A 26445-nucleotide genomic window follows, 5' to 3' on the forward strand; every position below is an offset into this window, starting at 1 on the left:
CATCTTGTTCAGTGTCTGGAATAATTGTTGCTCCTTAAAACTCTCCATACTGACGTCATCGGGACTGCTAATTCACGACTAACCCTCCGAACTGTTTTCTTAGGGCTACGCGTGAAGGACTCTCTCACTCGTTCAATACATGCTTCCTTTGTTGGTCATCTAGTACTCTTCCCTTTGCAAAGATAGCCGGTGTCTTCAAACTTATGATACTATCTACAAATGTTATTATCACTTGGAGGATTACAATATAACTTAATACAGAACGCACATTGCACTATAGATTCAGTCCTTGCAAACCATAAACACAAAAAGCTTTCTGTACCCCAGTTGCCATCTTTGCTGCTAGCGCTACTAGCTACTAGACACAGGAACCAGTGCATGTGTACAGGTACGAACACTTGTAGAACAAACTGTTTGAGATGCTCTTTCGGTTCATGTATTATTAATAGTAAGTTCAATGTAATAAGTAGTACAGAGCCTTAAAACCCTGATATTCACTTTGAAACGCCCTGTACTACCAACATTATGCGAGATATGAAAGCCCAATGTAGGCAGGAGCAAATGACCGCTGCACAACATGTCAATGTCAAGCAAACTTATTAATTTAAGTAGTTTCATTTCTATTCTGATCAAAGAATAAGCTAAACCAATGTTCTGGCATGTGAGAAGATGCAAACAAATATAAGGATTCATAGCTCTGGATGGTGTGAAATGAAAATATATACAAAATTAAGAGAATATTGTATTCAAAAATTTCTTACACAGAGAACTTAAAAGAATAACACTGCAAAATACTGCATGGAGAGTTACAATATAAAATATGTATAGTGAGAAACTGTTCCTCCTGTACAAATATGTTAATTTATATTACACAGCAATCTAGTCTGATTCACTTCAGTTCATAAATTGCAAGATCTCGACACAATACATGCTATTGTAGAATAGTCTTTGCACATAAATATTATGCACAGTGTGTACACACATCTTCACATCAACAAAGTTTATATAACTTTGGTCACACTGGCCTAGCAACATCAAGAGGTAATAAATAGGGCTAGAACAGTAAGACTAGTCGGATATTCAAGATGACGCTTGAATGCTGTTCTTAAATCGGAAATCACAAACCAGGGAGAAATGATCTGATGGATAGTTTAATGAGGGCACACGACCTTTGCCAATGTCCTCGCCAGTTGGGAATTCTAGCAAAGCTTCTACAACAAAATCGTCACGAGTATAGAACACGTAGTCTATGGTATGACACACTTCTCCTTCATCTCGGATTTTCCAGGTTGTGTATGGAGGTTCTAGTTCTGCGCTCATCTGAATGTTGTTACTGTCATCATTCTTCCGAAGACTTGTGTATGCACTGGCCAAACGAAGAGTGCGATTTCCAAGCAAGGTGAGGTAAATGGGTTCTATTGGTTCTGCATTGAAGTCGCCGCCCATAATCACAGGTCGTCCTTCAGAATTGGCAATCACGAATTCTAGAAGGTCCTTGCCCTGTTCATTGCGCAGAGTAGACAACAGTGCCCCATTACGTGCTTTTAAGTGTGTTGTAGCAACACACACTTCTTGTCCCGTTTCTCGAACTCTCAACATAGCTAATACAGCCACCTGAAACAAGGAAATTAAACAGTTAATAATATACATCAATGCAGTAATACTATTTGAGGATAATTACACCATACATAAAATTGCAAAAATTATTCTGTGAAGTCTCAGATTCATTGATAAAATTATTTTGCCTTGATTGCATTTTTATAAGGATGATAAATTCTCCCTATTATACCTAAAAATAGTGGTTACCCAGAACTTAATTGTAATTTCAACAAGGTTCTATTAAATAATGATTAGACAGCCTGCAGTAGTGCAGGTAGGATATTTATCAGATTTCATTTTGAAGAATTTTTCAAAATTGCATACATTTTCAGAAAAATAAGTTGTTTTTGAACATTGATCTTTTCATAAACCTAAGTTTAAAATGAAAACTACTTAACCCTTACATACAAGAGAGGCCAGTACATTCAATAAAATTCCATCTTTCTGTTATTTTCCAGTATATATTTTCCAGTAATATAAAATATGTATAGTGAGAAACTGTTCCTCCTGTACAAATAAGTTAATTTATATTATACAGCAATCTAGTCTGATTCATTTCAATTCATAAATTGAAAGATCTCGGCACAATGTATGCCTCACTGATTTCACCACAATATCTTGAAATAACCTCTGAGGAACAGTTATTTAACTTGATATTCTATTCTATCTTTATATATAAAAATTCAGCCTCCATATGTTTGTGATCGCAAAACTCTAAAATTAGTCAGTCAATTGACTTGAAATGTTGACACAACGTTGCATTCGAATACCAGTGTGTTCAGGAAATGGTTTGAATGAAATCAGACAGGTAGTATTTTTTTTACAAGAGTAATTTTATGGAATTAATTTAATTGCAATCGGACCAAGATTGGATCGACCTTGATGGACAGATTGTTGCTAGGCAGCAACGACCTATGCTGTATCATTATAGTCCCATAAGAATTGCTGTACTTTGAAATAGGTGCAATGAGTATGGTATGAAAATTGATGTCAGTAGGTAAGAAATTCAACAGAACTTAATGTCAGATAGGTGATACAAAGCTAGAACAGGCAGATAATTTCAAGTATTTAGGTTGTGTGTTCTTCCAGGATGGTGTATAGTAAGTGAGATTGAATCAAGGTGTAGTAAAGCTAATGCAGTGAGTTGATCTTCATTTGAATCATGACCATGGACATGGGGACACCTAAGGAGAGACCATAAAATAAGGGCTGTTCCTGTTCTGTTCTGGACGTATGTCGGAATATACCTGCCACCTGTTTCCGCGGTAAATATATACGCGTGTGAAGCAATTATGTGTGATGCTGCTATCTTTAGTTATTGTACCTTTAGGAATGTCATAGCCTTCTAGATCCATGAGTCAGACTTTGTATCTTCATTATTTTATACTCCTTCACAGAATGTGAAATGTGGTATGAAAGATTCTGTGTTGCAGACAGTGAAACTGGATATGTATGTTCCTTTCTCCCTTACTTAGGAAAGTAAGAAATTATGCCTGGAAGCACTGTGCTGAAAACTATCCAAGTAGTTGAGCATTTCCACTGAATGCTCATTAGAGACATCACCTATCCACCTGCAGGATACATCGTGTACACTGAAAGGTACTATACTAGCCCAGAACTTGATGAACTACACAAAATGAGTTGTACACTAACAGGGACAATGATGCTATCAAGAAAGGTTATGACAGTTGACCTGCACAGCAAAAACACCAAGAAAATGAAAAAAACCGTGAGATCATTGATCTTTGGAGAGAGCTCTTGTATTAGCAAGGAAATAGGAGGGGTTGATAGGAGTCTATCTCATTTCTAATTATCATTTTATGAGATGAACAATCAAGTGGTGGAGAAAAGTATTTTTCTGGTTACTAGAGGTCGGTATAATAAATTCATATATTTTGTACACCAAGCATTCAGAAGGAGAATTTCAGAAAAATCTGTGTCATATAAGGCATACAAGGAGAGTCTAGTTGTGGCACTGGTCAACGACAGCATCGAAAAAATTGGAGGTAGGTCTATTTCAAGAGGAGCCTTCAGAAGAATACTTTGAGGGGAAGCAACACCTAATGGAGAAGAAAGAAAAAGGATCATTACACTGTGTTGTGTGCAAAATGAACAACACAATATAATACAATACAATACAATATAATTGTTTTGAGCCTACCATAGCACAAAGATTCTGTAAATATACCATATGTGTCCTCTTGGCACAGGCCAGGGCAAAGTGTAGCTTCCACCGAAGTCCCAGTCTCATTCATGACTGTGACAGAATGGGAGCTGCTGAAGTATGGGTGGTACTGAGTAACGACATTCAGAGCACAACCAGTGTGTCCGAGTGTTATGAAAGGTGTTGCTCATAGGGCTGGTCATGCTGCAATAGCACTGTCTGACCCACTGAGGAAGGATGGTTAACTACCTCACTCTTCATCCTGCCTATCATGCCTAATTTTGGTGCTGCCATTGGGTTTTGCAGTTTCCCTATAACTGCATAGCCTTTGGTGGTGCTATATGGAGATTCAACCAGCCTTCAGGCTGATGGCCTAATTGTGTGTGTAATGAGTAAGGTTCGGATGTTAAGGAAATGTCATATTTCATTTCTGAGGTCATTTTACCCAAAACCTGAAAAATAATTTGGATGATGGGTCCCTGATCCTGTTTAAAGGATTTATATTTTGCATATAAATGCATATTTCAGCCATTTTTATTGCTTTGTTCATATTTTGTTTTCATTGATATAAGGTCATATTTGGTTATATTTTAACCACTTTTGTTTAACCCTCACCGGACGACTGTCGGGCATTTCCTGACATCCCAATTTCCTGTTCTGAACGTATGTCGGAATATACCCACCACCTGTTTCCGCGGTAAATATATACGTGTGTGAAGCAATTATGTGTGCTGCTGCTATCTTTAATTATTGTACAGAACCTTTAAGAATGTCATAGCCTTCTAGATCCATTAAACTTTGTTTTACGAGTTTTACAGGTAAATAAAGAACAAACTATTGTTTACATTAATCAGCTGTGAAAATGGCGGCGAGCAGACAGGGTAATGCTACTTCGTATGATATAGCTCGTGTTTTAGATGAAAGCGACGGCAGTGATGACGAATTAGCAGTTACGGACAGTAGGTTTAGTATTTCTGAGAGTGATGATGACAATTCTAGCAAAATAGAAGTAGTTGAAAGCAAGAATGAAAGCTATATAAATAGTAGTGAACCAGACAATGGTTGGAGAGTTTATCACCCAGCTGATCCGAACTTTGTAAAGAAACCACACACTTTGATTAGTGGTTTCTCACCTCTCACAGGTAAGAAACCATCTACTCCCGTTTAATTTTTTACACTATTTTTTACGGAAGAATTGGTACAACAAATTGTTGATGAGACTAACTGCTATGCAAGAGAAAAAATACAAATGAATGCTTCGAGAAGTACCACACGGAGAAGAAATATAAATAGGAAAGGGGCAAACTGTCTTTCAACTACATGTTTATTGGTTATAGTGTGTATCTAGAGTGATAAATTAATTCATAATGTTGTGAGTCAGACTTTGTATTTTCATTATACCTTCATTGTAACTATACAGCTTTTTCGAAGAAAAAGAATATTACTAGTGCAGGACTACACAAGGAAAAAAATTTGTCCACATTTTTTTAAAGGGTTAAATTGAGGCATCATTTTTAACAAGGCACAAGTTATCTGCATCAATTTTCAAACACAGTATTTCAAAATACTGTAGAAGATGTACTTTTCTTTCTTTTCCAGAAAGAGAGAGGTAACAGGGTTAGAAGACACGATTCCGAGGGAAGAGAAGCTATGCGAACGTACGCCGACAGATACCAAAAAGCCTGCTAATACCTCATTTTTCATTATTTTTTTTAGAAAAACAGAATGAGAACTGTGCCTCAGGGCTATGATACTCAATGAATGTATAAAGTTTTAATTTACCTACTGTGGCTCTGTCAGTTTGCATGATAAAATGTGTTTGCTATACTATTGCTTATCACTCGGTTGACATGTTTAATGTTATTAATACTCTGCTACTTGTTAGTTACTCCTAAAATGTTTAAGTCATATTTTACCTTTTTAGGACATATTTTGCTAGTTTTTAGGGAATATTTCCTTCCATATTTCATACTTCTTTAGGTCAAAAACTTCAGAACTCTAGTAATGAGCTTCTGATTCAACCCACATTATTCATGTATTTGTGTTATTGAAAAAAGGAATGGAAACCAACTTCTATTTTGCTAGCTATTTTTGTCATAGCAAGACCAATTATGCAGTACCTAAGTTATGTGTATTTTTATTTTTTTTGTCTTATAAAAGGATGTGTACCCATTTTATTGAATTTTTAATACAAGCAAAATTTTGAGCATTTCTAAAAACAAAAACAAAAAAATGATCACCTTAAACAATTGCTCCATTGTTCACCTGTTATGGGAAGCTAGATGTAAAATGTAAATGAAGATAATTTAGGATAAAAATGATTATTTACATTGAAGATTGAGATTAAAACAAAACATAAGTCTGAAATATTTACAGCAGCTGTGAAAGCTGATTTCTAACATGTATTCCACATTGTAGAATTCAAAGTACAGCTGCAAAGGTAGCACTGGTCTGTTTGCCTGTTATATCAATCTATCTGTGTATGGCAAATGTGTGTACCAACTCAGTTACATAGTCCCCGTAAGAAAATAATATTAGTATTCATTCCAAAAAAATAAAATAAATGCTGAAGAAACAGCACTGAATGAATTGTTTGCAGATGTAGGGCCTACTCAAAGAGCAGTTAAAATCTGTTAGTTATAAATCCAGATTAAGTCATTACTTTAACAGGCTTAGTATTTTGTACTTACTTGATTGCTTTGTACTCTCCACACCTCCAGAACACGGGTTTCCAGCTTCAACAAGTCGAACTTGCTGTTGCGGTAGAAGATAGCACAGCCATCAGGACCATTATTGCCTTGGATGTAAAGGCATGGGGAGTCTGGCTTGGGAAAGAACATTCCACTGTAGCCTTGGGAACCCAGAACTTTCTTCAGGAAGCTGAAGTGATCCACTTCCTATTATACAGAAAAATGAGTTACAAATGGTCAAATGAAATGAATTTTCCACCAATTCACTTAGCTTAGTACAATATAATCTTTATTATATCTTTCTGGTCTTTTAGATTAGGCAATAATGTAGCCAACATTCAACCACCTTTGCAAGATGTCACTGAAGGAGACAAAACAGCTTTCAAAAAAATCATCAAAACTGAATCTTAGAAGATCTACAATTATAAAAATTAATGATATTGCTTTGGTCACAAATTTCATACTATGTAAAAGATCATCTATGCTTGGTAGAATTGACAATCTTTGGGGTTTATGACATGAGAAAAGGACAAACTGCAGGGAAACATCACATTTCATGAAGACTTTATTCCCCTTCCTTGGAAGTGAATTATGATAACCATGACTGTTCTAATAATTAGACTATAATTATAATTTTATAATAATTATTACAATAATAATAGCAGAAAAAGGGTGAAAAGAGGCTAATTTTGTTTTCTAAAGAATACTCACATTTCAGGATTCTCTAGGGTTGGAGATACGGTATATGACATACAAACTGATTAAAAATAACAAATTCATGTTTGAATTGATATTTCCTTATGTGAGGGACTTTTAAGTATGCATTGCAGTTGATTTTACTGCCATTATTTGCCTTAAGTTACAATAAAGGTAATAGAATCTCAACTGATTTGTTGATGTGAAAGTGTCTCGCCATATGTGCCCAAGAGAGGCAACAGCAGGTGTCTGCTTTATTCCTTATGATACATTACACATGGCATTATAGACTTGGCCATGAAGTAATTAGAGAGGTAATCCAACTGGAACAGACGCGGTGTGGACAAAGTTGTGGTTGGTCACTAGTCCAATATAATTCTATTCTAAATATAACCTCTAAAGGAACAATAGTGGTACAATAATACAAACAAGGATTAATTTCCAGCTTCACTTTGTAATGTAACAAGGTAATTTTGGAGGTTTTCAAATGATGCAGTGAATACCCATATTAGTTTAATCATATGCAAGAGTGGTACAGTAAACATAAAGCAGATAACAGGCTATTCAGCTTGTGCTGCATGTAAGTTCCTGTTTATATGAGATACATTTATGAAATTACTAAACTGTTTGATAGAAAAAGTGATGTACTTTTAAATGTCTTAACGAACTGAACAGATCCCCAATATAGAGAAATGAAGAGTTTAAGAAGGAGGTGCAAGTTAGAAACAAACAGATTTAGGAATCATCATGGAAGAAAGGAGATACTGAAGGATCAATCAATCAATCAATCAATCAATCAATCAATCAATGAAGTGGCAGAGTTCCTATCAATTGTTTATGTTACATTTTCTCAAACATTTTTAAAGAACTTGGAAATTTATCGAACATTTCCCTTTATAAATTATTCCAAACTCTTATTCCTCATCCTATAAATGAATATTTGTCCCAATTTGACCTCTTGAATTTTGGATTTTTTCCAGTTCTTATATCAAGTAGTCCTGAAGTGAATCCCATACACTGGAACCATACTCTAATTGGGGTTGTACCAGAGACAAATGCCCTCTCCTTTACATATTTTACAGCCCCTGAATACCCTCATAACCATGTGAAGAGATATGCAACCTTTCTTAACAACCTCGTTAATATGATTACGCCAATGAAGATCATTCCTTATATTAACTCCTAGGTAGTTACAGTGATCTCCATGAAGTACAATCACCCCATCAAGACAGTAATTAAAACTGAGAGGATTTTTCCTCTTAGTGAAACTTACAACCTGATTTTTCATCCCATTTACCATTATACAATTGTCTACTGTCCATCTTGCAACACTGGCTAGGTCCCCCTGCAGTTGCTCACAATCCTGCAACTCATTTACTACTTTATACAGTAATACTGTACATCATTCACAAATAGCCTTATCTGTGATTCCAGTTCTTTACTCATATCATTTATATATATATATGAATGGATGAAAACCATAACAGTATAAGTAGCATTTTGGTCATTCTGAGAAAAAGTCATTTAAACATCGTCACCACTCATATAAAGGATGCTATTTGTAATTATACCACCCATCACTAGAGTGCAGAATATTACCGCTATCACTTGTACCTTTTGCTGGTGAAAGGATACATCCTCTCGGAGTTACATTCTGCACTTAACTCATTTTTTTTAAAATGTCACTTATACCATTATGGTTTTCATCCATTCATATATAAGAAAATGAAGGTCCAATAATACTGCCCTGTGAGACCCCTCTTAATCATTACAAAATCAAATAACTCTTCACCTACTGGTACTCTAATTCTCCGAGTTCTATTTTCTGAAAATTTAGGCGCCCATTAAACCACTGTTTTGTCCTCATTTTCATCAGTAATCTCCTGTGATCTACCCCATCAAAAGCCTTGGACAAGTCAATAGCAATACAGTCCATTTGACCTCCTGAATCTAAAATACCGTATCTGCTTTATTTTGCTGAGATCCTATAAGTTGAGCCTCGCTGGAATAACCCTTTGTAAACCTGAACTTCCTTCTATTAAACCAGTTAGTAATCTCACAAACATATCTAATATAATAAGAAAGAATACTTTCCCAGAGCTTACAAACGACACATGTCAAACTGACTGGCCTGTAATTATCCATTTTATGTTTTATTTCCCTTTCCCTTGTACACTAGGGCTACAACTGCAACTCTCGATTCATTTGGTATCACTCCTTCATGTAAACAGCAATCAAATAAGTATTTCAGATATGGTACTATATCCCAACCCGCAGTGTTTCATATATCCCCAGAAATCTTATCAATCCCAGCTGCTTTTCTAGCATTCAACTTTTGTATCTTTTTATAAGTGTCTTTATTATCATAGGTAAATTTCAGTCCTCCTCTATCAGGACATTATCCTTATATCCAACTACTTTCACATGCTGCTGACTGAATACTTCTGCCTTCTGTATGTCCTCATATATACACTTCCTTTGTTCATTAATAATCCATGGAATGTCCTCCAGGAACCTGTTTCTGCCTTAAAGTATCTATACATATCCTTCCATTTCTCCCTAAAATTCATATCGCTACCAATTATTTTAGCCATCATGTTATCCTCAGCTGAATCAGGAAAATGAATTTAGCAAAATGTTCAGCTAAGGATTGCAAACATAATTGGCAGTCATATGAATTTTAGTGAAAAGTGGAAGTGTATGTATTGGTACTTTAAGGCAGAAATAAATTCCAGGAAGGACATTCCCAGATTCATAAATGTCTAAGGGAGGCATATGTATGTGTGTGTATATGCAAGGATTTACAGAATGAAGATGCCATTAGCAGTAAGATAGTTGTACATAAGTATTAATGTCCAGGTAAATTTCTTCCCAAGCCTCAGCAATTGTGTAAATAGCTTCTTTTATATTAGAAGATTTCACTGCCTCAAACAGATTCCTGCAGCAATAGCAGGTTTATCCAACAACAAAAGGCTACACATAGGGATTTTGTCTTCATATGTTCAACTGCAGGAACAAACTACTCAAAGAACCATAATTTAAAAAGGCTGCTTTCCATCCAGACCTATTTTTGATTATGATAATACTGTATACTGTCACGGATAACAAATTAATATTCTTGAATGCTCTCAGTGTTCTTGATTTGCAGATTATAGTGGTAATTTATGACTACTGTTAGTATTGCTGAAAGTATCAAAAGTTACTCTGTCCTTTGCAAGTTCTGTCCCTTTCACAGCGTGTTTTACATGGCAAGACTTCTTTCTGGAAGCATCTTATAGTTCATCAGAGTTATACATTTATTCAGCTGTTATGTCATATTCCTTAATAATTTCTTTCAAATTGTGAAACAGATGCACTTGAAACTATGTCATCAGCGATAGCTTCGCATCTGAAACCACCACACTTCTAATCCCATGAAGTTTCTTCAAGTGATGCAGTATATTTATCATTTTCTCTTTCCAAATTTTTATTCAATGTAAGCACATTTTCTCTGAGAATGAGGCCAGACAATGGAATTCCTTTCTTTCTTTCCTGCGAAAACAATAACCACCAAGTACGAAATAACAGTGCAGATTTAGGCTCTTTCAGTATTTTACAATTTCTAGTCCTTCTTCCTTAAAAACTGTCATTGTATGAGTTTCTAGTTCTTTCCTATTCTTCCTCCAGTTGTAATGTCCACACCAACTTCTCTTGCAATTTTTTGAAGGGACTGACCTTGGTCTAATATTTCAAGCACTTCTCTTCTGAAGTCAGTGCAACATGTTGATGTTTCTTGGTTGCCATAATGTGATGAGTACACAAATGGGAAGCAAATTGTTGCTGTAAAACATAAAAACTGTTCACCTTGCCAAGAAACACTCACTAAGCAAAGCATCAGAATGCACTGGTCGGTCAAGTATCACCAGCATGTCTCAACTGTATGTAACGTTTTAAGCACCGACATGCCTAGAACATGTCTGGACCTGCATCATGGTCACATTATGAAGAGTTGAACCATCGGGGGTCATATTAACACGATTTCTTTTGGAATAGTAAAACAAAAAACACATGGATTAATGAAATACAAATGGATTTAGATGAATTGAAAATTACTAAAGATCAAATTGAAAATAGAGAAGAGAAACGGATTCTAAATAACAAGTACACAAGACTATCAATGAAAATATTGCAGCAAAAGCAGTATGTCATATCTGCAGAAGAATGAGCCACAAGATCATCCAGAATGAAGAAGTTGTAGGAAAGGATAAAGTTGTCTAGTGTTAAAAGCTGAACTTATTCTTTGAAGACTTTGTTGTTATATAAGGTTTGATTCTGGTGCTCCAATGTCGGCATAAACAATGTAAATAAGTAAATAAATGATATGAATAAAGAACTGGAATGACAGATAGGACTTTTTGAGGATGATGTTATACTATACAGAGTAATAAATATGTTACAGGATTGTGAGCAACTGCAAGAAAACCTCAAAACTCAGTCAATCAATCAAATCGTCACTGATCTACATTTAGGACTGTTGCCCAAATGGCAGATAGCCTATCAACTGTTTCCTATTCTTTACTTGAATTATTTCAAAGAAGTTGGAAATTTATCAAACATCTCCTTTGGTAAATTATTCCAATCCCTAATTGCTCTTCCTGTAAACAAATATTTGCCCCAATTTGCCTTTTTCAATACCAACCTTGACAAAGTAAACAATTGCTAGGGTATCTAGGCAACAGCCTTAAATGCAGATTGATTGATTGATTGATTCTGGCTTCTAAGTATAGGCCCACTTGTATCAGCTGAACAATACAATCAGCATTGTTGATAAATGAAGAATAGTAACAAAGGGGTTAACAAAAATGACTATAGGCCTACAAAACACTGATTTTGTTTTTGATGGTCTTCACAAGATTATGGTGTACTGTGAGTGTGATTGTGCAGTGTATCTATAAAACTTATGCAAATATGTCCTCCACTTCATCCTTGATAAGGAAATTTAGCCTAACAAATAAAACTTGCCTGAAGGAGGATAACATCAGGACAATACTCCACAATTTCCTCCACGATCTGGTATCTCCGTTTGCTCCATTCTAGAGCTTCATCAGGGCAGCAAACAAAGTTGTCGTTCATCTGTCCCAAAGCTGCAAAGAAGGAAATGGAAACCATTCATCAAATACTTCTGGACAAAGATGGATATTTCCTTATAAAAATAGTCTAGTTTGATTACAACAACTGCATGAAAGCTTTATCTTTACCCTTTATAGAATGTAGTACAGATATATTTAAAATAGTTATATTTGAATCAGCATTGTCAATACACTTACTACTCAAACAGATACTATTATCAGAAACGACTCCAATCATCCAGTCAATATAAAAAGGCAACATTTCACAGTTTAATTAACGGAGCTATGAACATACCTATGTTTAAGAAGAATTATAATAGAGAGAGAAATAAAATCCATCAAATCGCTCGTAGCAATGGATATTCCAAAAGATTTATTACCGAGCTCGATAGCCGCAGTTGCTTAAGTGCAGCCAGTATCCAGTATTCGGTAGATAGTAGGTTCGAACCCCACTGTCGGCAGCCCTGAAAATGGTTTTCCGTGGTTTCCCATTTTCACACCAGGCAAATGCTGGGGCTGTACCTTACTTAAGGCCACGGCCGCTTCCTTCACACTCCTAGCCCTTTCCTGTCCCATCGTCGCCGTAAGACCTATCTGTGTCGGCGCGACGTAAAACAACTAGCAAAAAAAAAAAAAAAGATTTATTAACAGAGTGATAAATAAGGTGAAAAATGAAATAAAAACAACTTTAATTAAAGAGTGAAAAGAGAAAAAGAAATCTGCAGTTCTAACTTTTCTAAATAAGCACTCTTATCAACTGGCTAAAATTTTCAGGAAAAAGACATCAATGTTTGTCCAACCCTTGTCCCGTTTCCCTACGGGGTCGGGTATGAGGTGAGATGAATCTGTCGTGGCGTGTTTTTTATGACCGGATGCCCTTCCTGACGTCAACCTCATCAGAGGAGTTAATGAGATGAAATGAATGAAGTGATATATGATAGTAGGGAGAGGGTGAAACCCGATGCCGGCACATAGCCTACTGCTGTCGAATAGCACCAAGGGATCTGCTCAAAGCTTAACGTCTCCATCCGACGAACGAATCACCATCAACAGCGTCATATGCCCTGACTCCATATGAGCACTGCGGAGAGGTTTGGAATTTAATCCAGCCTTTTGGCACGCAATCTAGATTAGAAATTGTATACCACCCCCTCCCCTACCCTGCCGGGCAACATTCTGATGTTGAAAATGTTTTCGACCAACAGGACTCGAACCGGCTAACCTCGGCGTCAGACCATTTAGACTTCAGCGCCTTAACAATAATGGCCACCAGGCGGGCTGCTAGGAAAAAGAACATCAATGTCGCATACAAAACGGATAATAATACTAATAATTTTCAATTCAGATAAGATAGAGAATAAATGTATATTTATTAAATCAGGAATTTACAAATTAACATGCCAAACATGTAAACAATGATACATAGGACAGTCGGAAGAAGTTTGGCTATAAGGTACAAAGAACATGTTAATGCAGTCAAACATAAAAGGTATTCGGCAATGGGAGAACATATGTTTGAAAAGAATCATAAATTCACAGACATTTCTTATGACATGAAATTATTACATTCGGCCAAAAAAAGGGAAAATTAATGACCGTTTCGGAAAGTTTAGAAATTTATCTTACACAAAAAAATAATTTTGATTCAAGTTTAAATGAGAGAAGTGCAGAAGATAACCCACTGTGTAGACTAGCATATGATCATTTAAGGAACAAAAAGAAGAAAAACTTTAAGATCTTAAATTTATACAGTATTCTCATTCAGTTCAACAAAATTTTATGTATTGATCATTTTTACAGTATTTCATAAGTTTTCCTTAGTCACTGATATGGTGTATTAGGATACAATACTTCTTTGAATTGTAAAAACAAAAGATTGCATTATGTTGTTTTATTCTTTGATCTGACCACTGATGAAGGGAATTGTTGAATTCCTGAAACATGTTTGGTTGAATATATAATTTTCTTTTATTAGTAAGTGTATTAACAAGGCTGATTCAAATATAACTATTTTAAATATTTCTGTACTACATTCAAACTAGTCAACACGGATCAAACATTCATTTTAATCTATCATTTAGGAAAAGGCTAGGAAAACAACAAATTGGGAATCTGCCACCTGGGCGACTGCCCTAAATGCCGATCAGTATTGATTGATTGATTGATTGATTATGGTTAAGTTGATCAACCATTATAGAATAGCACTCCGATAATTTCCAGCTCACACGGTAAGTAGTATAATGATATATATATATATTTGTCATAGGTATTCACTCTGTGACCTTGGTCTAGAGATGTAAATTTATTATTATTATTATTATTATTATTATTATTATTATTATTATTATTATTATTATTATTATTATTATTATTGCATTAAACCTCTGGCCAGTGTCTACCTGGAACAAACTTTTAAACGTATTATCCAAATATGAAATTTAAAGCAGTGTTATTGAATTAAGGCTGTCCCTACCTTGAGAAAGGACATTCCACTGAAGAACTCTGATATGATTTGGGCTTGAAACTGCTTCTCCACAAACTGTAAAAGAAAAATAGATTTTAAAATTCAGTTTAAAAAAATATGTTGGTCAACAAAGGTTACTTCTAATGGAACATTACTGAAAGACATGAAATTATGAAGACTAAACTGAGATGATTGCTGTTATACAGGGCTTAACATTTAGGCCATTGGCCGCCAGGCATTGCAGGCAAATGCCGGGACAGTTCCTCTTCATAGGCCACAACCAAATTCCTTCCACCTCCTTATCCAAATTCATTCATTTCATTTTTATTAGTCCCTCAACTGAGGTTGGCGTCAGGAAGGGCATCCGGCCGTAAAACATGCCATATAAATTCATCTCGTGTCACCCCCGACCCCGTATCAAGAAACGGGGTTAATGTACGTGTGTTCTACTGCCCAAACAATTGGATACAAGTCTACTGGCCATGATGATACGTTATTTGTGATTTCATTTTTTCATGTGGACCATCTTTGGTCAGGGAGTTATTTATTCCTTGCTTCAGAAGCTAAGATCATTACGTGAGTATTTCTGTACTGGTGCTGATGTCAATCAACAAGCTTTGATGGTTTTCAGGGGTATTACGTCGTGTAGACATTTTAAAAGGGTGTTGTCGTTTCGGCTGCATGTGGTAGCTCTTAAGACGAAATGACACTGGACAGACAGACCACGCGTCTCAAGGGATATGCGGGCGAGAGCCCGGATCCTTTGAGCCATTTTAGCCCTTCGACCTATCCGGTCTTGAGTGTTGCTTTCGACAAATATAAATCTAGACTGCATTGATGTATATGGCGGTGGTACCTTGAACGGAATCGGACTGGTCAGAATATGACCTGCACCCCTAGGGGTGATTTACGTTAGTATAGAATTGGGTCTTTTGTAGCGAAGACCCTCAGTTTCATAATTTCCTAGAGTGGAGATGAGGGGGTTGGGGTTGGAGTTGAGAGCTGAATAACATTTCTTGGCGGATTTTTGAATCCTTGGATGGATTTCCCGAATGTTAAGATCAGCGTGAATGTCTCGATTCCGTTCAAACCATTGAGCACCTCCGATCATGCGGAGAGCACGATTTTGAAATCTCTGAACTTGTTGCAGGTGCGTTTTGGCTGCGATCCCCCAGACGGGACTGGCATACTCGAGGATTGGCTGAATGGAGGATTTGTATAACAGAAGCCCTTTTTCTAAGATGAGCCTATTGTCGGCTTCCATAAGTGGAACAATTTCGTAAATACGGCAATATGCTTGGGCCGAAATTTTGGCAACATTATGTTTAAAAGTTAGACCTCTGTCAAAGGAAACACCCAGGTATTTAGTGACATCGGACCACCGAATCTCTTCACCGAAAAAATTCAGTGGTTGAGGGTTGGTTCTGAACGTTTGGAAAAGACAGTAGCACAATTCTTATTGACATTAATTTTGATGACCCTTCTTTATCATCTTCAATTCTTGTTCTCTTCATTTTTATTTAACTTAGTGATTACTGCATAAGATTATAACTAATCCTGTCTCAGGAGTCAATTGCTGTATGTTCTTGACTTCCATTTTCTCACTTTTTAAGGCCCTTCTCTTTCTTTACACCAAACCAAACCAAACCAAACCAAACCTCACGGCGCAACAGCCCCAAAGGGTCCTGGCCTACCAAGTGACCGCTGCTCAGCCCGAAGGCCTGCAGATTATGAGGTGTGGTGTGGTCAGCACAATAAATCCTCTCAGCCGTTAATCTTGGCTGCCTAGACCGGGGTCGCCATCTCACCGTCAGATAGCTTCTCAATTGTAATCATGTAGACTTAGTGGACCTCGAACCAGCCCTCAGATCCAGGTAAAAATTCCTGACCTAGCCGGGAATCGAACCCGGGGCCTCCGGGTAAGAGGTAGGCACACGACCCCTACACCGCAGGACCGGCCTTTCTTTACGCATTATCGTAATTCTCTGAGGGGTCAGAATTCTTCCACCTTCTTGCTTCGATTAAAACTGTGATAGGATAATAATTAAACCAATCACTACCACCAAAAGACTTAGGAGATATGTGGCCTTACCTTTGGAGAGAACATTCCACTGCAGAAGGCGCACTGCTGAAGGAGAGTCTCCCACCTGCGGAGCTACCCGACGGAAGGTGCGCTTCACAAGGGAAGGTCTGTCAGCCAATTCACGGTGACATCGTGCAAGAAGTTGCTCGCGTGTCAGTCGCTCTGGTATGTGCACATCACTGTCTTGGGTGTCATCGTTCAGGATCTTTGGGGCAGATGTGAAGCTCCCCATTCTGTAACATAACATAACAGGTCGTAAGTCCAAAAAACTTTACAACTGAATCAAAACATATTTAGGCTACAATTAGCTGTTGTACCCATCCCTGACAGGTCAATTTGTGCACTATTTCAGAAGTGTCCTATGCAAAACATAACTGGAGATGGGTTTCCACAAACACATTGGTAATGGATCAAACACAAAATGTCCAAAATATTTAAAAAAAAAAAACATTAGAATTTCCTCTAACCATCAGCCCCTCTACTTCAGAATATTTTAATAATATAAAGCCGAGTTCTCATTGCAGCAAGCCTTCTACACAAGTGCCAACTTACATGTTAAATTACTCAAATAGATTTTCCGTGATACTTCATACAAAGAAAAGTAAATAAACACACAAAAATATAACTGAAGGTTAATCGATCATTTCAAATCACCTGAGATAAAAACTTATTAACCAAAATTTCAAAATGTATAGGCAAAATGAGAATGCTACAGAGTGCAGAAAAGCTTTATTTATGGTCCAGAATAGACATTAACAGACCATGGAAAGACTGGAAGTCAAGAAGTGTAAGTACCTAGGTGAAGTAATTCAAGAGAATGGGCATCCGGAAATTAGAGCAAGCGTTCCAATTGACTAAAAACATCTATAATAAAAAGATGCTGAGTTTCGGAGTCAAATTAAGAAACTACAGCGCTGTTGTTAGACCAGAAGTTTTATATGCTTCGGAGACCCTGTGAATGAGTCGAAAAGGACTAGTCAATCAACTACTTAAAGGAAAACGCAGGCTACTACGGAAGATCTTAGGCAACAGATGGGTTGACGGACAGATTTGACCGAAATTCAATAAAGAAGTATACAGCAAGACAGAACCGATAACAACAGCAATTAGAAAGTGAGGATTGCTGCATTATGGGCGCATCTTCCATATGAATAATGAACGGCTCATAAAGAAAGTTGAAGACGGCTTAAAGAGTGCGAGAAAGATCTGAGAGAGGTGGGCATTATAGAGGACAAAATCAATGACAGAGTTAGTTTCAGAAGGATAGTGAAAAGCTATCAGGTTTTTATGGTGGAGACAGAAGACGGAGAGGCCCTTTACCAGAGGAGAGGAAGAAAGCGCTCATCGATGGGCTCAAGAGATACTGGCAGTATGTCAAAGCCAGCAGACAAAAAAGACACAGACACTAAAAATGAGATTAATTGTTAACACGCATTCCATAGAGGCTCAATTCGAAAGAAAAAAAAAGGGGTGCTAGATGGTACAAATTGAAGTATTGTGAATATAGAAACCATAGGTCTGCAGTGATTAGTTTCGGTCGTCTTCCTGCCAGATGCTCGAGCGTGAACCACACTGCTTTTGCTGAAGTACTTCCCGCGTGACCTTCCCTCTATCTTTCTTGTGTACTTTCGTTTGCCACTCCTACACATCGAGTCCGAGAAGCGCCGGAAATTTTCGAAAAATACGCGAATCATTGTTGCGTCGATGTGAACTGTGGCGCCGAATTGGAGGGAGACATTTCGAACGCGTGCTATGAAGTACTGTAGTTTGTCCATTTTCATTGTCTGCAGCCAAAATGTAAACCAAAAGCAGACTATGTTACGTTTACCCTCGAGCACCTGGGAGGTTGACAGCTGATCTGAAATTTTTAAGCGCCCGTTGCGCCGAAATTAATCATCCCAGACCTATGGTTCCTATGTTCACAATACTTGTATTTGTACCATCTAACTCTCCTTTAATTCACGAAACAAAGCTCTTTTGCACAGTGTATATGACTCGCTGTTGTGTATCCGTCGTTGACGGGTTAGTTTTTGTAACTGGAGCAATGAAATGTCGTATGGCTTTCAGTGCCGGGATATCCCAGGACAGGTTCGGCTCGCCAGGTGCAGGTAAATGAAATGGCGTATGGCTTTTAGTGCCGGGAGTGTCCGAAGACATGTTCGGCTCGCCAGGTGCAGGTCTTTCGAGATGACTCCCGTAGGCGACCTGCGCGTCATGAGGATGAAATGATGAAGACAACACATACACCCAGCCCCCGTGCCATCGTGTCCGAGAATTAAGGTTAAAATCCCCGACCCGGCCGGGAATCGAACCCGGGACCCGCAGAATCGAAGGCCAGTACGCTGACCGTTCAGCCAACGAGTCGGACGCCAGATGCAGGTCTTTCTATTTGACTCCCATAGGCGACCTGCGCGTCGTGATACACCCAGCCCCCGTGCCATTGGAATCGAACCCGGGACCCTTTGAACTGAAGGCCAGTACGCTGACCGTTCAGCCAACGAGTCGGACATTGGAGCAATAATGCCATACAGCAGAGATGAGTGGTTGCAGAAGAGACAGATCACATTTCAGCTAACAACTATAATCAGTCAGTGAAATGTTATTGCAGGGAAGTTTTAGGGATTAGAACATTTTAAGCCGTCACATTTTGTTTTCTTCCCGCGCAACGATATTGGAACATTCGAGGCCTATGTTTACAACACACACAACCCTCCCCGAAATAGAATAAGTTTTTGATTCCTGTACTGTACCCCGTGTATAATTTCGAGCATCACACGTAACGTTGACCTCACAACGACGGGAGGATGAAAATATTCTTTGAAATTAGTTTCAATAATCCGTGACGTCATGGCGAGTAGTGCGGGCGTCCACCATGTTGTGTTCAAATCGGGATTGTCGCGACCGTTGCCTACGCTATAATGCAAGGCCTTGAAATGCACTCGTGGAAACGGGTTGCTTCCTAGTTCACCATTCAGCCGCTAGAATCGCGGTCTTGCCCCCTTGTATTCGCATGGCCGTATATGTCAACAAGTAAAGTATATCCTAAATAAAAAGAACTGAATGTTTTTGCGAGTACTGACAGTACTTTATTTATAGAGCGGTGCTGCATTGGCTTGGATATGTCACTGAAGTTTCAAAACTTTCCTTCTGAGGGGCTTCTTATCAAGTTTCAAAACTTGATCTCTTCTACTTGAGTGGCTCAAAGTAATGTTGTCTAACAGAGGTCTCAGAAATTTTCATAGTAGAAAAAGAGGTCGTTTGTCGCCTTTACACTTTCCACACTTAATTTCACTGTTGAACATGTCTTTCGAAAAAATAAACCTACACCTTTTAGTAACTCTCCTCGAGACAAGTAAGTTACTGCGTAGCGGAAGTGACAAATTCCGTCGTTCACTGCAGAAGTGCCACAGACGATTTTCGGTATCTGAGGGCTCCTCGATCTTGAAAACGAATAAGACACAATGTTGGACTTTGAGTAGCTGGAGAACAGATATGTTCTAAACAGCCTTTACAATCTGTTTTTTCTTTTGCCACACGAGCCACAATGTCATTGTATTCCGCTTGGCGTCTTAGGTAGCTGAAGAAGAGCTCGATGTCGTAGCTCGTTAGGTTCCTCATCAATGCATAATGCATATGTATACTTATGAGGTATTTTACGCAGGCCACAGTGGACTGGGTAGTCAAGATCTATGCCTGATACATTTCTCTCAGGATTTTTTTTTTTTTTTACTTTCTCTGAATGCATTTTAAGTTTCTTAATATATGACAGGAAATCATTAATTAACCAACTGAGGAGTTCATCTTCAGTACTAAAATGCTTTTTTTTTGCTAGTGACTTTACATCGCACCGGTACAAGTAGGTATTATGGCGACGATGGGATAGGAAAGGCCTAGGAGTTGGAAGGAAGCGGCCGTGGCCTTAATTAAGGTACAGCCCCAGCATTTGCCTGGTGTCAAAATGGGAAACCACGGAAAACCATCTTCAGGGCTGCCGACAGTGGGATTCGAACCCACTCTCTCCCGGATGCAAGCTCACAGCCGTGCGCCCCTAACCGTACGACCAACTCGCCCGGTTAAAAGATGCTCGTTTGTTCTCGTTCCTGAATATGTCCTATGTGAGGTGTTGCAGACGTTATGCGCATTGAACAATTTAATAAAATGCTCCATAAAACAAATGGCTTATTTTAAACTGTATTTTATGCTCTCGGGACAAAACCACCTCCATACTTTACAAACTGGAGTTTGTTTCAGGGGAAAATACAATATTTTTAGCTCTTGCTACATTCATTTTCGTGAAATTTGTTGGGCAAATTATTTTCCTCGTTGGTTTCCTAATTTAAGATTTCTGAGTTTGAAGATGCCTTTCAAATGACTGCCGGTCACGGTAGCATAGTTTAAAAATATCCAGTGACAAATTTTGGGATCGCCCGATTCTTATGACGTAACTCGGATCAAAACTTAGGAACGGAGGCCTACTTCGATCAGCTTGAAGTCGTATCTCATGCGTAATACTTCCTCTGTAAAATGTTTTGGAACATTGAACATTCACTGGAAACTTGTGAAACGAAATTCCACTACCTTTAATTTCTCGTGAATAAATCATGACTGGAACTGCGAATGCTTAACATCAGACAAATACATAATACACTCACAACCAACTCAGTTAATGAACACGTTTAAAGGCGCGAGCCTGGCAGACAGGGGGCAAGATAGCGATCCTAGCGGCCCGGCATTGAACTTCAGTGTAACCACTTCCATAGCGTTTTACGGGCTCTATTTCCAGGCCTTGTATTATAACGTAGGCAACGGTCGCGACCACCGCCGTCTCAATCTCTATATACTGCCTGCTCTATGCCGCGAGAATTGCGTTTGCAGCGACATTGCAGATGGCAGCACTTACCGCACCCAGAGCACATGTTGGTTAAATGAGAGTTCGTCCGTAAAGCCAATATAAAATGAAAAATAATTCTTAACATGTTACTAACTGAAAAGATAATGCACATACAAAACCTTACATTTCACATTTGAGCTTGGCTTAAGATATAGAAACGTAAAATATATAAAATCTTACCAGTTACAGTAAATACATTAGGATCATCCCACTGCTGCCCACTGCTGCATGGTACATAAACATTTCAGAATTTTCTCGACACGAGTAACGGAGCACCTTTTCAGTCCTTTTATTACTGTTATTTACCAGCAGTGGACGCAAAACATTCCTATCACTATTTCGCTGACCCTTTGTTCATAACCAGATTTCAGGATGCGTTTTACGGCACATAATACGTGCGTTCGTCATGTCATTAAATCCACCACCCAATCTCACTGAACTAAATAGAGCTTATATTGCGTCTCCAGAAAATCATCTAGTCAGAACATAAAATAACCGTTTTTGTAACAAATAAGACACACATTCCACTATAGATTTCACAGTTAGCGAGACAGCATCTGCCGTCTTATTAGTCAGGCACTTCAGTTTTTCACGTTTTGATTCCAACCGAATTATTTTAACGTACTCGATGATATCATCATTCAACCATTGTAAGTATTTTATCTGCTGGTGAATAGAAATGCACACAATCTGGATTGTTTTGCCGAAAAGCATTTCAGTAATCATTTCTGAGCTAAAAGTGATAGATCGGAGACTTCTAAGCCTTTAACGAGGAAGTAGACAGCAAGACTAGAGAACTCGGATTACACAAGAAAACACAACAGTTTATTCGCGAGAGCAGGAGATTTTACAATATATGTACCGCATACATCTTCAACATTGACCACGCAAATGAACTTGTCACTGGTTCGGTCGTAGAGAAGCCGTACCTAATCAACCATTTAATCGGTGATCACTGTTACACTCCTCTCTGTTGGTCTGAGAGTTTTACATTCACCTCTATCACTATTTCGCTGACCCTTTGTTCATAACCAGATTTCAGGATGCGTTTTACGGCACATAATGCGTGCGTTCGTCATGTCATTAAATCCACCACCCAATCTCACTGAACTAAATAGAGCTTATATTGCGTCTCCAGAAAATCATCTAGTCAGGAGTCCTGCCATATTCGTAACCTTTTGGGATACTATTCCCCACACCACATAGTACCGCCTGATTTGTTCTGACTGCCCGGGTTTTGTCATGCGAAAATAATGAATTTAATTTTAAAAACGGTCGTTGTCCCTTTATATTTGGCTGCTTCTTTTACTTTATTCAGATGATCACTTTCTGGGTTGTCTTCGAATTGTCTCCGTAGTCTGTTAACTTCATTATGGTTACTCATCAGCTGTTATCGCAGTCTCAGAATTCTTGATCGGAGCCTCTAATGTCTAATTTTCTGATCACTGCTGTCATTCTTACTCGTTGGAATATTGAGTTGGTTTGATACATCGTTGTTCAAATGAATTTCGTACTCGTCATCCAATGTATTTCCTGCGGTTGAAGAGCTTGTTTTATCACAGATTTCTTCCGAAGAAATATCTTGTCGCTGTCTGGTCTTTCGTAGAGAATTTTTTTCTGGTTTGAAGGTAATGGGGGTAATTCGAAGACCGACTAGGCACGCTCTCTGTCTTCAATATATTTTTCTTTTAGTTTTATCTTTTGGCTCCATCACTAAAATTCAAGCTACAAACACGAGAATAATCGGATGGAATCCATTGCTTACCCTAGGTTGATCCTTGCCTTGATATAGTGTTAAGCCAATTTTCCCAAAGTTCTTTACTTGGGGGGGGGGGGGGGATAACAGGAATCCTCACACCTGAAGAATTTGGATTTCCTGCCTTGATATACCGAGAGGAACACACCAGTTAATCATTTTACAACCAGAGACACACACATAAATGCTCGATGCAAACGCACTAGAACACAACAACGCGGGTACAGAGATAAGTTGGGTGCGTTAGCTGGCGCCCCAAGCGGAGGTTCGTGACACTAAGAGCTCACGCTGAGAAGCATGTTAACCGCATAGCATAGAGCAGGCAGTATATAGACATTGAGACGGCGGTGGTCGCGACACAGTAAAATTAGTATAGCTCGCCTTTTCGTGGCGCTAGTGTGCTGGAAGGGGCACTGTTACATTAGACTCGTTTAACTCTATCGTACTAGCTACCACTGGTCAATTGAAAATTGCTAAATTTGCAAAATGTTTAAATATCTCCGGTTTAAATTGACCTGAAACTGTCGTAAACGCATTCAGGAGGACAGAGAGAAATTTGAGAAATAGAGCAATCCCCAAGAAGTCTGCAACGGAACGTGCCTGAGTACCAGCAGCGCAAGGAAATGGAGGCATCCACGCTGCGGGACGTACAGCCCAGCATTTCTACCGCACCTATGGAGCCAGCTTTCCCTAAACTTAAATAGGTACCGGTACCCAGTTTCGAGAAATGCTGTTCAACCGTTTTCCTATGATCCAGCTCACAATAAACAACACTTGAACTGAACCTACATTCGACTTTTGTGTACCTAACCCGAGATCAAATACGAAGTATGAGGCAAAAGACTGAAGTGAACAGAATAATTATAATTTAATTAATAGTATATAGATATGATCCACAATTCAGTCACGAAGAAGTGCTGCAACATTATTGAGTTCAACAAAGACAACGTTATCGTAAGATATATCGTAATACATCGGCAGGCTATATTAGTATTTCATCCATTCATATGAATGTATTGGCGTCATCTACGATCATACGCGAAGTCGTAATAACTCAGGAAAAGACAAATAAACATTTCCGAACCTAGGCAATGTCGTATGAGAAGTCCATTCCTGGATGCGTTTCTTTATGATTTTATCATACTCTGCTGTATGTCTTTGTCCAAGATTTCTCTCTAGAAAATAAAACAAATGTAGTTATTACATGTGTAGACCTGGAGAGTGATGGCAACAATACAATCAGCGACTATTATTCTTCAACCACTTCTGTGTGACTTTGTGTGCTTTCCACTTTCTTCTAATATGCAATATCGAAAAGGTACCTTACAGGTATTTCTAGCCCTTAATACTGTTAATAAAATCCGCTTCTTATGTAAACTTAACTGGATGAAATCTACTTGAGATTTTAACGAATTACTACTCTGTTTCAGAAGTCAGTTGCTGAAGTCTGCTGTTCCCAAGCAGTGAAAGCGCTCCACGCGGTCATTCACGACAGATGTGATGACAACATAAAAATCATTGTAAATGTAATCAATAATCGTCATCGTGTAAAGAACGTCTACGCTGAAGACAATTTAAGACATCAATTATTATTCTCAGTCATATGACGCTCCAAATGTCTTTAAATCCAAACTATGTAGAAAATCAACAATGTTTTTTTTTAACAAGGGGCACAGTTCATAATTATTTTCTGGGTTTATGGAGAAAGCTTAAGTACGTTGTCAAGATCTCGACTAATGTAGCTAATGACCTCAACGGTAATGTACTATTAACTGAATCAATATAGTCAATCGGAGACTGTTTTCTAATATCAGGTTTTCTTCCCTTACCCATCATTTGGAGGTAATTAACAAGTTGCCCAAATGGCGTCAAAGCCTTTAGGCTTGGAGGACATAAATCATGAGCGGAGAGAATATGATAACAAATTACGGTTAATTAACCGCCACCAGTTTATGTTAAAGTTAGTGCATATAGCAAAAATACATTTTGCTAGGTGACTAACTAATATGCACATCTGAATTACCTAGTGACAACATATGGTGGGCTATAAAGAATTTCGTGTTCGACGAGTCACCGACTACGCTCAGAATCGAATTAGGTATATTGGACGCAAAACTCACACTAACGATCCGACCGCCCTTTTACAACTCGCCGATGTCATCCTTTTCTCCGTGAAAATAATAATAATAATAATAATAATAATAATAATAATAATAATAATAATTTACGTTCCACCAACTACTTTTAGGGTTTACGAGGATGCCCGTGTGCGCTGGAGTGAGTAGCTTCGTGGCACTTCGCCAATTATTGTTACCAGAATTATTTTTTTAAATGCATTTTCCTTATCACGTATGTTGGTTTTAATAGAAACCAATTTCTGTAAATTTTGTACCGGAACGGAGCGGAATTCTTACTGTTCTGGCAGCGAGAGCGGCTGATTTTATGGCGCAAGTTTGTCTACAGAGAGACGTGCGGTGAGGCAATGGGCGAAGCAGCGTGAAGTTCTTTCTTTGTTTTTGTTTTGCTTGTGGTTTAACGTCACATTAACAAAAAGGTTTTCGGCAACGGAAGAATGGGGAAGGGGTAGAATTGGGAAGGTAGCGACTGTGGCCTTAAGTAAGATACAGTCCCAGTCTTTGCCTGGTGTGAAAGTGGGGGTGGGGGGCTGTCGATGGTGTGATTCGAACCCACAATCTCCCGATGCAAGCTCACAGCTACGCGACCCTAACCGCATGCCCAACTCGTCTGGTCCACGGTGAAGTAATGAGAGAGATGGATGTTTCTTCTAGTCTGGAGCATGCCTTCTTTAGTGCTGTACTGTATTAAATATGAATCCTGTTTATGATATTGTGTGTTTTATCAGAAACTAATTCCCTATTTTAGAAGTGAAGCTTCCACTGTGTGTAGAGTTATTTAGTTCTTCTTTCAGGTAGAACCGTGTTGTTGTTTGCTGTACATTACGTACAGTTCGCCGACGTTTCGAATACATGGCAG

At 38.3% G+C, this 26445-nt stretch overlaps 1 protein-coding gene across 9 annotated transcripts in view; it reads right to left on the minus strand.

Moving 5' to 3' along the window:
• Positions 1 to 728: 728 nt before the first annotated feature.
• The window catches only part of cu (curled), a 443224-nt gene continuing 417507 nt past the window's right edge, over positions 729 to 26445 (minus strand). For all 9 annotated transcript variants that reach the window (XM_067148551.2, XM_067148546.2, XM_067148545.2 and 6 more), the window contains 5 exons: positions 16814 to 17037; positions 14731 to 14796; positions 12151 to 12272; positions 6454 to 6660; positions 729 to 1614 (listed from right to left, as the gene is read on the minus strand). In XM_067148551.2, the coding sequence (XP_067004652.1) occupies positions 1081 to 1614; positions 6454 to 6660; positions 12151 to 12272; positions 14731 to 14796; positions 16814 to 17036 (1152 nt within the window). In that variant the 5' untranslated portion in view covers position 17037 and the 3' untranslated portion in view covers positions 729 to 1080. The remainder of the gene's footprint in view (positions 1615 to 6453; positions 6661 to 12150; positions 12273 to 14730; positions 14797 to 16813; positions 17038 to 26445) is intronic.

Source organism: Anabrus simplex, chromosome 5, assembly GCF_040414725.1.
Source record: "Anabrus simplex isolate iqAnaSimp1 chromosome 5, ASM4041472v1, whole genome shotgun sequence".
Lineage (NCBI taxonomy): Eukaryota > Metazoa > Arthropoda > Insecta > Orthoptera > Tettigoniidae > Anabrus > Anabrus simplex.